The sequence below is a fragment of the Cetorhinus maximus genome, chromosome 15 (genome assembly GCF_964194155.1).
Source record: "Cetorhinus maximus chromosome 15, sCetMax3.hap1.1, whole genome shotgun sequence".
Classification (NCBI taxonomy): Eukaryota; Metazoa; Chordata; class Chondrichthyes; order Lamniformes; family Cetorhinidae; genus Cetorhinus; species Cetorhinus maximus.
In genome coordinates this window covers 90620252-90635645 of record NC_135893.1, presented here as the reverse complement: position 1 = coordinate 90635645, position 15394 = coordinate 90620252, and the positions used below count along the sequence as shown (strand labels likewise).

The 15394-nt window shown below is 44.6% G+C and overlaps 1 protein-coding gene across 2 annotated transcripts in view; it reads right to left on the bottom strand.

Moving 5' to 3' along the window:
• Positions 1-15394, bottom strand: part of slc5a10 (solute carrier family 5 member 10) — a 128088-nt gene that overhangs the window by 84983 nt on the left and 27711 nt on the right. For both annotated transcript variants that reach the window (XM_078558941.1, XM_078558942.1), the window contains one exon: positions 13605-13710. In XM_078558941.1, coding sequence (XP_078415067.1) covers positions 13605-13710 — 106 coding nt within the window. The remainder of the gene's footprint in view (positions 1-13604; positions 13711-15394) is intronic.

The following is a 15394-nucleotide window of genomic DNA, read 5'->3' as shown; positions in this document are numbered from 1 at the left end:
CACTTTTAAAAGGCCAATGGTTACAGGTATAGATTTGAAAAGGGGGGAAAAAAAAGCGTGGGGCTCTGGGGAAAGACCACAGAAGTGGGACAATCGTATAGCTCTTTCAAAGAGCTGGCACAGGCACAATGGGCCAAATGTCCTCCTTCAGTGCTATTTGATTCTACAATCCTCCAGAGCCCACAGCACAGAAACAGGTCATTCAACAATTAGAAGTTACATTTATAGTACACCTTTAAAAGCCCAAGAGCTTTATGCTGGTGTTTATACTCCAAATGAACCTTCTTCCATTCTAATTACTTCTTTGCTCCCATGTTTCCCCATTCTTGTCTTCCTCAAGTGAGAACGTAAGAAATAGGAGCAGGAGTAGGCCATATGCTTTCTCAAGCCTGCTCTACCATTTGATAAGATTATGGTTGAGCCTTCACCCTGACCCTACTTTCCCACCTGCCCCCCATATTTATTGGTTCCCTTAGATTCCAAAAATATATTGATGACAGATTCCAAAGATTTGTCATTATCAGCATTCCTTTGATTTGAGCATGACGGCTCCTCAGGGTCATGCGTTTCTGCCATGGGTCTTCAAACAAAATCAACTAGTTGGACTGGACACTGTGTCCGGATGGCCAAAAACTGTCTCCCCTGGTCCTGTTGTCTCTCTCAAATAGCTAACGTTCCAGGGGAGGACAAAGAAAATGCTTCATAGATGCTATGAATCCTTCCTTGGAGCGCTGGACTGGGAGCTGTTTGCCTACCCCCGCAATCATTCAGAATGGTGACAACTTGTCCATCAAGCCACATCACGCTTTGAGTCACAGGGTCTTAATGATGAGGCAGAGAAGGAAAAGAAGAGAAAACAAATCCTGCACTTCAGATCCCACTGCCTCATGGGGCCTCCTGTCCCATGTGCCCAAAGATCTGTGGGGCTAGAGTTGGCCTGTTCAGTCCAAAGACTCACAACTATCTGAAGAAATTTCCTCTCATCTCCCTCCATCTGTTGTCTTCTTCTTATCCTGAGACTAACTGTCATTTATACATGTAATTCAAGTGAGCCTTTGGGACTTGAGTCAACTAACTCCTGCTAGAGCAGCCATTTCAAATTGTCATGTCTGGTTGCATGCCAGAATTGCCTGAATCTATGAATGATTCAGCTATTTGTCTCCATCTGATAAAGATGTTGATAACTAACCCGCTTCTCCTCAGGGGAATTCATCAAGACATCATTCAAATGAGTTATTGGTATAGATCTGCTGAGAGTTAGAAAAGAGTTAAAAAAAAAAGAGAAGGAACTTAGTATCATATATCTAAGCATCTCCAGTTCAATTTCCTATCAATTGTAACTTACAGCAAGAATCCCCTGTGGGTAAAATGGAAAGAAAATTGCACAATGGGATCATGTTTTACACAATTAGATTTATCCACCCTGAAAACAAATATTCAGCTCAAGTGGAGTTAAAATTTTTAAACAGCAAATGCAGGTTGCGTAGAACATGACTAATAGGCATGGTTAGTTGATGGTTTCCTTTCCAACGAAGAGCAAGAACAGAGTAACACACCTGGTCAATCAGGTAAAAGGTATGGGAAAGGAGCCAGAGGGAGAAACCTTTCTCATCTCAAGATCAGAGCCAGTGAGATGCAAAGGGATTGTTAACCAGAAACCATTAACCAACACAGTGTGACATGTCTTTTTTTCCCTTACAACAAGAAAAGGGGGTTGGCTATACTGCAACACTCAGTTTGTTTGAGCTAACAACTTTTGAATATTTTGGACGTGCCAATGTTTTCCAACAAAAATAATTGTTGTCCTCAAAGGACATGGATTAGTAAAGTTAGAAACAAGCTTTTACAAATTGCCGAAATGTTTTTGTTAGCTTTTCACAGTGACATTGGTAGCGACTTTCAGCCTAGGCTTAATCAATAGCATTTTTGCCTCTGAGGTTGTGAGTTCAAGTTACACTCTAGTGTCTAGAGCGCAACATACAAGCCGACACTTCCGGTGCAACATGGAGGGAAAGCTACATTGCTGGTGGTGCTGTCTTTGGGTGAGACATTAAACCGAGGCCCTATCTACCCTCTCAGTTAGATGTATAAGATCACATGACACTACTCAAAGAGGAGCAAACAAGTTTCCTCTGGTGTCCTGTCCATCACTTACCCTCAACCAATATCAATTAAACACAGATTATCAGTTATTGTCATATAGCTGTTTGTGGGATCTTGCTGTGTCCAAATTGGCTGCCATTTTTCCTACATTACAACAGTGACAACACTTTAAATGTACTTCATTGCAAAGTACTTTGTACTGTAAAGTGCTTCGGGAACATGCTGAGTTTGTGAAGAGGGTTTCGATAACTGCAAGTTCTTTCCTCTGGCTGGGAGGGGAAGGCTTTTCTGTGATCTTAATTTTTTTTTAGCGATTCAAAAGAAAGAACTTGCAATTATTTGGTAACACATCACATGCCCAAACATGTCACAACCAATTAGGTTTTCTTTTGTGTTGTCACTATTGTTGTTTAGCAAATAGATCTTCTATACGTTTGGTTTGAGGCAATCAAAGACTTGCAACGCAATCCTGCTAGCAAGGCTTGCTTCAGAGAGGGAGGGAGGGATCAGGGAAACAGCATCATTCCATCATACAGCATAAGGAGTTAAAGCATGAGCAGAATGCTGTCAATGAGCTGTGAATCTGTTGACTCAGCTGGGTCAATGTTTGGTCTGGGAAAATCTGAAGAAAAATCTGAAAAGGGGAGGGCACTTATTATATAAAAATCCCAGACGCACATATTGTAAAACCACCAGAATCTAAGATTACCACAATGCCAAAATGTGCAAGCAATCTGGCCATTGTAATCGAGAACTGAGCAATGTTACATATCATTAATCTGTCATGATATTATATTGAAGTCTGAAGGCTGACTCTTCCTTCCCAGACAATGAATGCATCGTGAATAATGCAAACCCGCAGCAACTGCTTCTCTTATCGCTACATGTCTGTGGCTCAGTGGTAGCAGCCTTGCCTCTGAAACAGAAGATTGTAGAAGGTTGTGAGACCCACTCCAGAGGCTTGAACGCAAAATCTAGGCCGGCACGGCATTGACTCTCTAATTTATATTTTAAAAAATTCTCCAGCAACACAGGTACGAGGAACATTAAATTCTTGAAATCTGGAGATCTTCTCCTCCAAAGAGATCAGGTTGCTGGGACAGTTGGAGCTTTCCAGACTGAGATAGGTCTCTTTTTTTTAGTTAAAGATATCAAGGGATGTGGAGTAAATGGAGTTGAGGTACAAATTAGCCACGATCTAACAGAATAACAGGCTTGAGGGGCTGAATGGGCTACTTCTGTTCCTAGGTTTTTAAAAAAAAAGGAAAATAAAACCAGAATAAGACAAAGCCATTAAACTCCTTTCGGCGTAAGGCACAATAAGTGCCACATTTACCCAACGAGGTAATCTGGGCGTGCAATTCTAAATAGCCTTGCTGACACCTGATAATATATCTGCCTACGTTGTTTATCATTAAATAAAAAGATTAGCAATGGCTTCAAGTAATTGGCTGTGTCATTCTGAATGGAAAGCTTATAACTTACCAGGATACGTCCTTAATTGTAGCAATACAAGAGAATTGTTGCCTTGCCTCTCTAGAAAAGAAGCTTTGAAAAAATTGACACAGCACTGCCCCCCCCCACAAAGAAAATTGACACCTCAAGGCTGACATGTGGAACAAGTAGTGACATGGTTTTGATGTAAATATTCCCTGCATACAATGTGTCAGCTGTGACTCAGTGGGTAGAACTCTTGGCTCTGTGTTGGAAGGCTGGGGTTTCAAGTCCTCACCTCAAGACTTGAGCACAAAAATCAAAGCCACCAGTCTAGTGTAGCAAGGAGGGGGTGCTGCACTGCCAGAGGTGCTGTGTTTTAGATGTGATGATAAACTGAGGCCTTGCCTGCCCTCCCAGCTGGACCTAGAAGATCCCATGACACTTTATCAAAGAGGAGCAAAAGAGTTACCCCTGGTGCCCTGGCCAATGTTTATCCCTCAAACAGAATCACTATCACAGGTTATCTGGTCATTAGCACAGTTATTACTGGGAGCTTGCCTTGTGCAAATTGCTGCTACATTTGAAGTGACTAAACTTCAAAAGTGAAGCAATGGCTGTAAAGCGCCCGAGACATCCTGAGGTCCTGAAAGGCGCTACGTAAATGCAAGCCTTTGTTTCCTTTCACAAGGAAAACTTGGGTTCTGGGCTGAATTTCGGGTCGGGAACTCTGAAATGCTGGTGGTGGATCCCTTATCAACTTTTGAGGAAGCAACCAATTAAGTGGCCGCCTCTTGGAGCCTTGGGCAGTTAAGGACAGTGGGTGGGCCCTCGAGGCTCGAGGACCGATAGAAGGCCCTTCAACACTGACAGATCAGCAGTCCCACTGTCAGAGGTGGGTGCTGCTCAAGTAGGTGGGAAAAGAAAGGGTGCCTTGAGATGGAGGCGACCTCCGAAGACTTTTTAAATACTTAATATGCCAAGAGGCCAAAGGTGCTAGGCTGTCACATGACCCCCCTCCCCATCCCCCACAAGATGTGCAATGGCCACAGTTATGGCCCTCAGCCAATCATGGCTGTAGGTGGTGGCGGGGGTTTAAATTGCAGAACAGTCTGCTGTTGGGGGGGGCTGACTTCTCAGCTGGGAGACCTGTCGCTGAGTGATCTTAATAGATCACCCATCCCACCCCAATCCAGCCTGTTCAAAAATGGGCCAGAAGCGGGAAATTGCAGCTCCCTCCCCAAATCCGTGCTTCAAATTCAAAAAAGCTGCCACATTTTTCTCACATAAGGGTATTTGCTGCATTGTGTTGTTGTTGTAATGCAATCCATCTCTTCGCAGGCAAAGTAAATAACGTTAAAGGAACCAAAAACTTTAACCTTAACTGACCAGCCAAATCCAGTCATAGGTTCAAAGGAACTGAAATCCTGAATTCGCAATTGCCTGCACAGGAGAAATGCCAGAAAGGGCTTGGAGGTCCTCCGAGTTGGTTGACTGTCTGAGTTCAAGCAACTTCTCCTGATCCAGATGAATCAGTTTCCGCAAAATTCCCAGAAGACGAGAAGCTGCTAAGGATTTAAAAACAAAAATCAATTTTGTACTGACTGCATCAGCGTTGACTGTCCCTCAATTCGGGGATGTGGTATACTCAGGTGGCTAATTTCTGCAATCGGTCTTCATGTGACCAAGTAGGCCGATGCTTGGCTGGGCGCATAGGGCAGGATGTCCCATGAGGTAGCGGATCCAGAGAGCAGGATTTGCATTCTTTTCTTTCCTTATCTGCCACCACTCTGCCTCATCATTAAGACTTGCTTGATGCAGCTTGATGGACGAGTTATCACCATTCTGAACGATTGGTAGCAAGCTCCTCCCAATCATTACTCTCAGTACTGCCTGCTTCAAGGAGAACTTCAGAGTATCTTAGAAACATTTGCTTTATCCTCCCCTGGAACATCACCCATTTGAGAGATAAGGAAACAGGTCTTAGTAGGGGAGACATTTTTTAAATGTCCAGTTGATTTTGCAAGAGTTTTGCCTGAATGTTTGTGGAGCTGGCTTCATGAAGGACACTAATGTTTGTTCGATGGTCCTCCAATTTGAATCTGGAGGATGCAGCAGACATTGCTGATGGAATTTCTCTAATGTCCTTATGTGTCACTGATACACAGTCCAGATCTCACTGCAGTACAGGAGCATGATGACGTTCTGTACACAAGGACATTTGTTGACTTGCGGAGGTCTTTGCTGCCAAACACTTGTTGCTGCAGTTTGTAGAAGGCTAAGTTGGCGCAGTCGATATGGACCAGGATTATCCGGCCTTCGGACGAGCTCGGCAGGGGCGAGCGGGAGCGGCCGCGAATCAGACCGTCGCCCGCGATCGGGCTGCGGCCGCCATTTCACGCTGGCTGGCCAATTAATGGCCAGCTAGCGTGAATCGCGTGCTGCAGCGCTCAGCGCTGCCTTTGTGAGGTGGCGGGGGTGGGGAAGAGGGTGAGTGTGGAATGAGCAGCGACATGTTAATGAAAAGTTAACATTTTTATTTTATTTTTAATTGCTGTTGGAAACCTCATCCTGCCCGTGGATGAGGTTTCCTAAAAAAATGCAAAGGCCACTTGGCCTTTTCGCCTGCCCGCCAACCGTAAGGTTGGGCAGGCAGTGAAAATTTTCATTTAATTAATACTCTAATGGCCTTAACAGGCCTGTTAATTGTCAGTGGGCGCACTGCGGACTCCCGTACGCCCCGGCTGGCCAAAATATTGCGCAAGTGCGCGATGATGTCGGGACACTCGCCCGATGTCATCGCGCATCATTTTGTGCTGGTTCGGGTCGGGCACGTGCCTGCCCGTCGAGCGCAATATTCTGCCCATGGCGTTGGATCCCCTCTTCAATGGTGGCCTTTTGAGAGAGGTAGCTGCCAAGGTCTGGCGAGTGCTCAACATATTCCAAAGTCTCACCTTCAATATATATGGGAGGTGGAGTGTTTGGCTGACCAGGTACAGGTTGATATACGAGTTTGGCTTTGGCAACATTCAAGAACAGGTTGAGTTTCTTGTATGTGGAATTGAAAAGTGGTTTGCAAAACTGGTGCAGAGTGGGCAACGATATGGCCATCATCCGCAAACTGGTCTTGTATACCTATGGTGATCAGTTAAGTTTTTGTACGGAGGCGACTGAGGTTAAAGAATTTTTTGTCTAGACAGTATTTAATACTGACACCAGAGGGTAGTTGATCCTTTATGAGGTGAATAGCCACTGCCAAGTAGATTGAAAATAGTAAGGCGTCTATCACAGAGCCTTTCTTGACCCTGGTCTGGATTTTGAAGGTGCCTGTTTCAGATCCCCCACTCAAGACAGTTGCAATCATATCATCATTTGCAATTGCAGGATTGTGATGTCGTTTTGTGTAAAGGCAGATAATTGGAGGTCTTCACAAATTCAAATTGACAGGTCTGTCTTCATATACTGAAGAGACAATGACGGAATTCAAACAAAACAAGCAATGTAGGCAGATAATTTTTCAAAAAGTTGCTGCGCATTTTATTTTAGGGCTAGGCTGGACGAGCAGGGAATTTCTGTCATTCATCAATGTCACATATCTGACCTTTGTGATCATATTTCTATTGCTTCAGGTGTTATGCTCATACTCAGCATATCTTCTTCAAGGACTTAATAAAGCTTGAATCTTGAAAATACTCAAGGTTGCGGGCAGGTACTTATTAGTACTTCCATCAGGTAATTCTAAACATCCATTTTAACAAGTTTTTGACATCTGCTAACCACAGAACTGCTAACATCAAGGAATTGTTTGGAGTTAGTTCTACCGCCACAAAAAAATGAGATATCTTTAAAAAAAAAAGAGTTGCAGTCTTCCTCCCTACCCCACCTTCCCTGTCCAAATAAAAGTGAATGAGCTTTGATGGGTCCAGCCTGACACAGGCCTGATTAAAAGGCTTGTTAATTAGCAGGAAGATTGCATAGTGGCGTAGTGGTATTGTCACTGGACTAATAATCCAGAGACCCAGGGTAATGCTCTGGGTTCAAATCCCATGACAGCAGATATTTGAATTCAATAAAAATAAATCTGGAATTAAAAGTCTAATGATGACCATGGGGCAATTGTTGTAAAAACCCATCTGGTTCACTAATGCCCTTTAGGGAAGGAAATCTGCCTCCAGGCCCACAGCAATGTGGTTGATTCTTAAATGCCCTCTGAACAAGGGCAATTAGGGATGGGCAATAAATGCTGTCCCACACCCCATGAATGAATTTTTAAAAAGAGTATTTCCGAATCAATAAGAATTAATTTTACAATCCGGCCTGTGGGGACTGCTAGCGTGAGGTTATATTACCAGCCTATCTTTACTAGCAACAGCCCATAAAATAAAAAAAAAAGCAGCAATTAAAACCAATTATTGGTTGGCAAATCTAATTTTAGTTAGTTAAAGCGATACTTTTTCAGCTGTTTGAAACTACGTTCTCCACGTCAATTAAACTAATCTCACCAGGTTTTGTTAAAGTTGTACTGCAACCTTACTGCCAAATGCATGCTCAGGGGTGGGAGGATAGACAGGGCGGTGGGGACGCGGGGCTATTCTTAGATTCTATCAAGAGGAGAGGCCCTGGTTTTTTTAAATTAATTCTCAGGATGTGGGCATCGCTAACAAGAGCGGCATTTATTGCCCGTCCCCGAACCTGAGGGGGTGATGAGCCTTCTTCTTGGATAGGTGGTAGCCATTTTAGGTACCAATGAATGGCAATTAAGGGTGAACCGAGTAGCCGTGGACCTGGAGTCACATATAGTGCCTAAAAAAAAAAATCCTGTAAACCCTACCCTTTGTAGTCAACTCTTTGACCCAATGTAAGCCATGGGGGCTGGGAGATTTCCGAGAACTAATCGGGAAATGATTCCTCAAGTGTCCATTCAAAAGGCTTTAGGCCCCCAATTAACTTAAACCAGAGGCCTAACGCCTGTTTTTAATCTGTGACCGAGAGGTTAAACATTTGGTCCCCACAAATTTAGCTGTGGAACCAAGTGTTCACAGGTTTGGTGGCCATCCCCTGCTAAATGGGAGTGCTTTGCGGACATGTTGCAACCAATTTACAAATCAACTTACAAACCAATTTCTGCCCCAATGTATTATCCTGCTGCCAAGATGAAACTGATTTATTTAGGACCACCAAATCTCATGGTTGTTCTAAATCTCAGTACGAAGTGGAGGGCAAATTTCAGGCAAAGCATCCATTGGTTTCCAGTTTCTCTGTGAGCTTCATCAGTGACCCAGGGCCTAGAAAACATCTGCCGTAAAGTTCAGCAGTCTCTGCCCTTGCACGTCTTCAAATGGGAAAAAAATTCCCTGCTTCTGTTGCATTTGTTGAGTGTAAACAGTCTAGAGTGTGTAGTCTATGTTCTTAAGGAATATAAAGAAACAGTCTGCATCCAGGCAGATCTGGAGCATTGTCAGAAATCTGGGACAGGATTTTAGTTGCAAGATGAGACCAGGAATGGAGGCAGGCGGGAATGGAGGCAGGCGGGAATGGAGGCAGGCGGGAATGGAGGCAGGCGGGCATGTTCGGAATTTCCTGTTGTCGGCTGGGGTACCAGTTCTCAGGCACAGTCTGGACTCCCAGCCATGTTTGCAAACAGCAGGTAGACCATTAAGCCAGTTAAGGAGTCCATTAAAACCCTCTCCTGTGCCACCTGCAGTGGCCAAAACACAGCCAGTGAGAGGAGGCAGCCTCACGATGCTCTGAATTGTTTTTAAATACCACCCTCACCCCACCCCCACCACTGCCAGTGATGAAAAAATGGCCACAGCTGCAGCTATATTCTGCCCCCTCCACAAAAGGCAGTCTGGCAGCTGTGGTCATTTTTAATTTTAAATGCACGGAGAGGGCCCCTCCATCTTGAGGCAGTGAGAGGATGCCCTCCCTCTTACCTGCAACAGCAGGCTGCAGCTCTTTCACTGATGGTGGTCTTCCTATTGCCCTCTAATGTCAAGTGCTTGCCCGCCATCTTTAACTGGATGCCACGCACGCCCTCTGGCCATTAATTAGCTAGCCCTACAGAAATTGTGTCAGCTGATTACTTCTGACTTGGTACAGGGTCAGGGCCCACATTTGAACCTGACATCAGGATCCAGACCCCAAACTGAAAATCCAGTGCCTGGTCCTATATAAATGAGTGAATGCCTCCATTGCATCACCCTGTAGTCTGATGATTAGTTCTTGATAATTACAGGCTTTAATCAGCTCTTCATCACAAGTTAAGCACCAACTGTAAGGGGGTGGGGGGTGGTGGAATAAGATGGGAGGGGACAGAATTAGTGCATCTCAAATTTACCATTTTATAATCGGTTATAATGTTAAGTATAAAATGAGAAAGCTCCAACAAAATTTTAATTGCAAAAATCTCACCAAACAACAACGTACTGCACAAGCTGTCAGCTGTGGTTTAGTGGGTATCATTTTTGCCTCGCAGTCAAAGGTTGTGGGATCAAGCCCCACTCCAGCAACTTGAACACATGATCTAGGCGGACATTTTAGTTCAGAACTGAAGGAGTGTCGTGCCGTCGGAGGTACTTTTTTTTTTACATGAAAGATTAAATTGAATGCCTGTCTGCTATTTTGGGTGGGTCTAGAAGAGCAGGGGAGGTTCCTGGTACTGTGGCCAACAATTTTCCCGCAAACAACACGTTAAAACAAAAACAGATTATCTGGTCTTTTATTTTGTTGCTGTTTGTGGGACCTTGCTGTGTGCAAAATTGGTCATAGTGGTCAGAATCTTGTGGCGGCAACAGAGCTCCCAACAGTGGACTGGAAAGTCAGCGACTTTCCCTTCCTCGTCACCTCTTTTCAGGAAGACCTGCTGCACCTCGTGCATTCAGGCACTTAACAGGCCAGCAATAGGCCTTCCCCCAGGATCAAGGATCCCGCCTGCCCAGAGCTGCCAGCCAATCAGAGGTCAGAAGCTCTTCTGTGCTCAGCAGTGCTACAGGAGGAGGCGGTGGCTGCTGCCGGTACGACACATACCCAAGGCCTTGGATCGAGAAGGGCCTCAGGCACAGGCCTACAGATGGTGGGAAGGGGGTCACGGGGTGGGGATGGCAGACAGAGGTCAGCAGCAAGAGCAGCAGGGCGGCTCTCAGCAGACCCCTCCACTCCCGATGGCAGGTTTCTTGATCAGGCACTAAGTGCCTTTGAATGAGGGACCTCCCATCCCCCTGCCCTCCCCCCACCCCACCTCCGGCCACCAGGGTTTGTTTGTCATGTCCCTCGCATGCCCACCAGCATTCCAGAGTCCCCACCAGCCGCTGGGTTAATACCAGTGGTGGCAGATTGAGGCCCTGAACTGGGCATTACTTGCCCACTTAAGGGCCTCAATTGGTGACGAGACAGGAGGCTGTCCATGAGCCTACCCACTATGGTCTTAATCAGGGTATGGTCTCCATCAGCAACCCTCCCATCTGATTAATTGCCCCTCCCACCCCACCACCAAACTTGCCATGGGAGAGGACACAAGATTCTGCCCAGTGTTTCTAACATTACAACACTTCAAAATTGCTCAATATCTACAAAGTGCTTTGGGATGGGGAACAGCGGCAGAAGAATGCAGTTCCTTGTTTCCATTATTTACCTAGCACTATTATGATGCAAAGATGTCCTAGTGCATATCCAAAATAACATAGGGTGTGCCAGTTCACCACATGGCACTTGATTATCATTACTTGCAATACACAAAGCTGTAATCATCTTGACCGGTCCAATGGGAATAACAACATTAGACAATCCTGCTAACTACACGTTAAAGATGCAAAATTACTGAGTGCTCATGCTTAAAGTTCTCCCATTTTTAAGGAAATTCTTGTATCCCTCAGGCATCCTGGCTCTTAACAAAGGAACACAGGAAGGAATGGCAGGGTAGGTGGAGGGAAACAATTTTCTCTGGTGGGAAAGTCCAGAACAAGGAGACACAGCATTAAACTTAGAGATGGTTATTCAAAGGTAATGTCAGGAAGCACTTCTTTCCACAAAGGGTACTGGGGAGGTCAATTGAAAATTTCAACTTTGATGGATTTTTATTAGGCAAGGGCATTAAGAGTAACAAAACTAATTTAGGTATATAGAACTAAGATATAGATGGGCTATAATCTAACTGAAGGATGGAACAAGCTTGATGGGCTGAATAGCCTACTCCTGCTCCCATGTTTCTACATCATCAAGAACAACAACTTGCATTTATACAACAGTTTTAACATCTTAAAATGTCCCAAGGAGCTTCATGGGAGTACAATCGGAGACAAATTGACACCAAGCCATGTTAGGGCAGGCGACCAAAGGTGGCATCACCTGGAGTTTGTCAATATCCAATCCCTGACAACCTTTCATGACTATGAGTTCAGCTCCACCCATTCATACCACTTTCCCATGACGCCCTTTGCTGGCTTGATGCCAAAATACCCCGGGATAAAGGAACAAGCCAAGTGTACTTAACCACCTACTGAGATATACAGCTATTAATAAATCAAATACTTCTCCAGTAATTGCAAACACATTAAGATAGAGGACAGTCACGCTAGGGCTCTTAGACACACACACACACACACACACACACACATTTGGCAGAGAAAACAGTCTCGAACAATTGACCCAGGTGACAGACTGATATGTTATTTAATTCAATGTTTTAAACTAAAGGAAAAAATATCCACTTTTATTCATCATACTAGGGATTATAAGATTGCCACCTCTGTAATTAAACACCAAATAAGCAAATAATTACAATTGCCATAAAATAACCTTTCTTGGCATATAATTGGATTATAATAGAGTATAACTTTTGTGAGCAGGAGATACTAACATGGATAAAGCCAAAAGCATCTTTAGAAAGGATTAACGTACATCAGTACTGTTAGTTTGAGTCATTAGCATTGTACGCTTATGGTCTTCAAATACAGCTCAGCATTTGTAAAGTGCAAAGAGTGCTTAACATTACGCTTGCATAAAAATACCAACAGCTTGCATTTATACAGTGCCTTTAACATGACAAAATGTCTTATTTAACACCAAGCCACATAAGAGGATGTTAGGGCAGATGACCAAAAGTCTGGTCAATGAGGTGGATTTTAAGCAGCACTACCAGGAGGAAAGAGAGGCAGAGAGGGTTAAGGAGGAAATTCCAGAACTTAGGGCCTTGATAGTTGAAGGCACAGATGCCAGTGCTGGAGCAATTAAAACCAGAGGTTCATAAGAGACCAACATTGGAGGAGCACAGATATCTCATCAGATGGTTGTGGGTCTGGAGGAGATTACAGAGCTAAGAGGGTGGTGCAAACATGGAAGACATTGAGAGGAAAGGGTGAGAATTTTATAAACGAGACATTACTTAAGACTAACTTGTTTAAAGATGCACCAAATCTGGTTGGACATTTTCCTGGAGATGCCATTGCATGACTGGCTGTCTCCCCTCCCCCACTGTTGGTCATCCAACGCGTCCATACTCATGGTGCCCAGCCCTAACTGGAAAGTGAACGGACTCTTCATTGCCTGGTCGGATGATTCTTGACTGTCAATCAACTTTTTCTTTTCCCTTTTCCCAATACTTTTATAACTAATAGACAGAAGTGTTCAAAAGTTTTTTTTCAAAGAGAAACACAATTTATTTAATGCTGTTCTGATTTTACTCTCTGGGTCCCCACAGCAGAGGCCTGGAGGTTATTCCTTAACTCCTGCAGCTTCCAATGAAATCCTGGAGGATTGGCAACCCTTATTTGTCAAAGAGCCAAAGACAAGTTATTGTGTCAGGTGCAAGACCAACTTCCTTGCAACTACTTCCACTTGGAGGCCATACTGTTGCCGGAAGTGTGGAGGAAACCGGAGATTTTGGGCTTAAGTTACAGCAGCAGGACAGCTCTGAGGAAATTCTGTGCTCCCTTGTCTATGAACAGAATTACACTCCAAACACTTTTCTTCCCAACTGCATGCAGACTTACTATGCATCCCCAACAACTCCTGATAAATATATTTCAGATATATAGCAGATTTACACTGAGAGTCCAGTGGCTTGCTACCTGCTATGGTGTAGAGGGCTGTGACAACCAGCATCAGAACTGTCGAGAGGTAGAGATTCCATCCGAGGCACACTTGTACAAACAAGGCTCCTGAATACAGGTCTGTCTAGTGAGATAAAAATGACATATTATTGTTTTTGTTCTCTGCACAATCTGCTGCAATCAGAAGACAAGAGATTGTGCAGATGGACTGACGGTGAGATGGCTGATGGAAAATGAAACCATAGAAAGAGATTATAAAAGTTAAGAGTGTGTATGGAATGCTCCTTATCTTTGTCACCTCCTCCAGCACTGCACAAACTCTCCATTCCTCCCACTTCGGTCTTTTGCATTACCTGTGTCCCATTATTGGTGACAGGGTTTCAGCTGCAGAGCCAACACTGTATTTCCCTCCCTCTCCTTTCAGACACTCCTCTTTGACCAAGCTTTTGCCACACCTCATAATATGCCCACGTTCAGCTCTGCATCCATTATTTTTGATTGTGCCTCTATAAAGCATCTTGGGTAGATTTTCTACGTTAAAGTCACTCTGTATCCAGGAATGAGGGACTGCAGTTATGTGGAGAGACCAGAAAAGCCGAGGTTATTCACCTTAAAGCCAAGAAGGCTAAGAGAGATTTGATAGATCTGTTCAAAATCATGAATGGTTTTGATAGGGTAAATAAGGAGAAACTGTTCCCAGTGGCAGAAAGATCAGTAATCGAACGACACAGGTTTAAGGTGCTTGGCAAAAGAACCAGAGGTGACGTGAATCACAGAGTCACAGTACAGAAGAAGCCCTTCAGCCCATCGAGTCTGCACTGACACGTGAGAAACACCTGACCTACCTACCTAATCCCATTTACCAGCACTTGGCCCATAGCCTTGAATCTTATGACATGCCAAGTGCTCACCCAGGTACTTTTTAAAGGATGTGAGGCAACCCGCCTCCACCACCCTCCCAGGCAGCGCATTCCAGACCGTCACCACCCTCTGGGTGAAAAGGTTTTTCCTCACATTCCCCTAAGCCTCCTGCCCCTCGCCTTGAACTTATGCCCCCTCGTGACTAACCCTTCAACTAAGGGGAACAGCTGCTCCCTATCCACCCCGTTCATGCCCCTCATAATCTTGTACACCTCAATCAGGTCGCCCCTCAGTCTTCTCTGCTCCAACGAAAACAACCCAAATCTATCCAAACTCTCTTCATAACTTAAATGTTTCATCCCAGGCAACATCCTGGTGAATCTCCTCTGCACCCCCTCCAGTGCAATCACATCCTTCCTATAATGTGGCAACTAGAACTGCACACAGTACTCCAGCTGTGGCCTCACCAAGGTCCTATACAACTCCAACATGATCTCCCTACTTTTGTAATCTATGCCTCGATTGATAAAGGCAAGTGTCCCATATGCATTTTTCACCACCCCACTAACATGCCCCTCTGCCTTCAGAGATCTAGGGACACACACACCAAGGTCCCTTTGTTCCTCAGAACTTCCCAGTGTTATGTCATTCATTGAATATTTCCTTGTCAAATTACTCCTTCCAAAGTGTATCACCTCACACTTTTCAGGGTTAAATTCCATCTGCCACATATCTGCCCATTTGACCATCCCGTCTATATCTTCCTGTAGCCCAAGACACTCAACCTCACTGTTAACCACCCGGCCAATCTTTGTGTCTTCCGCAAGCTTACTAATCCTACCCCCCACATAGCCCCCTATGTTGTTTATATAAATGACGAATAATAGGGGACCCAGGACAGATCCCTGTGGTACGCCACTGGACACGGGCTTCCAGTCACTAAAGCA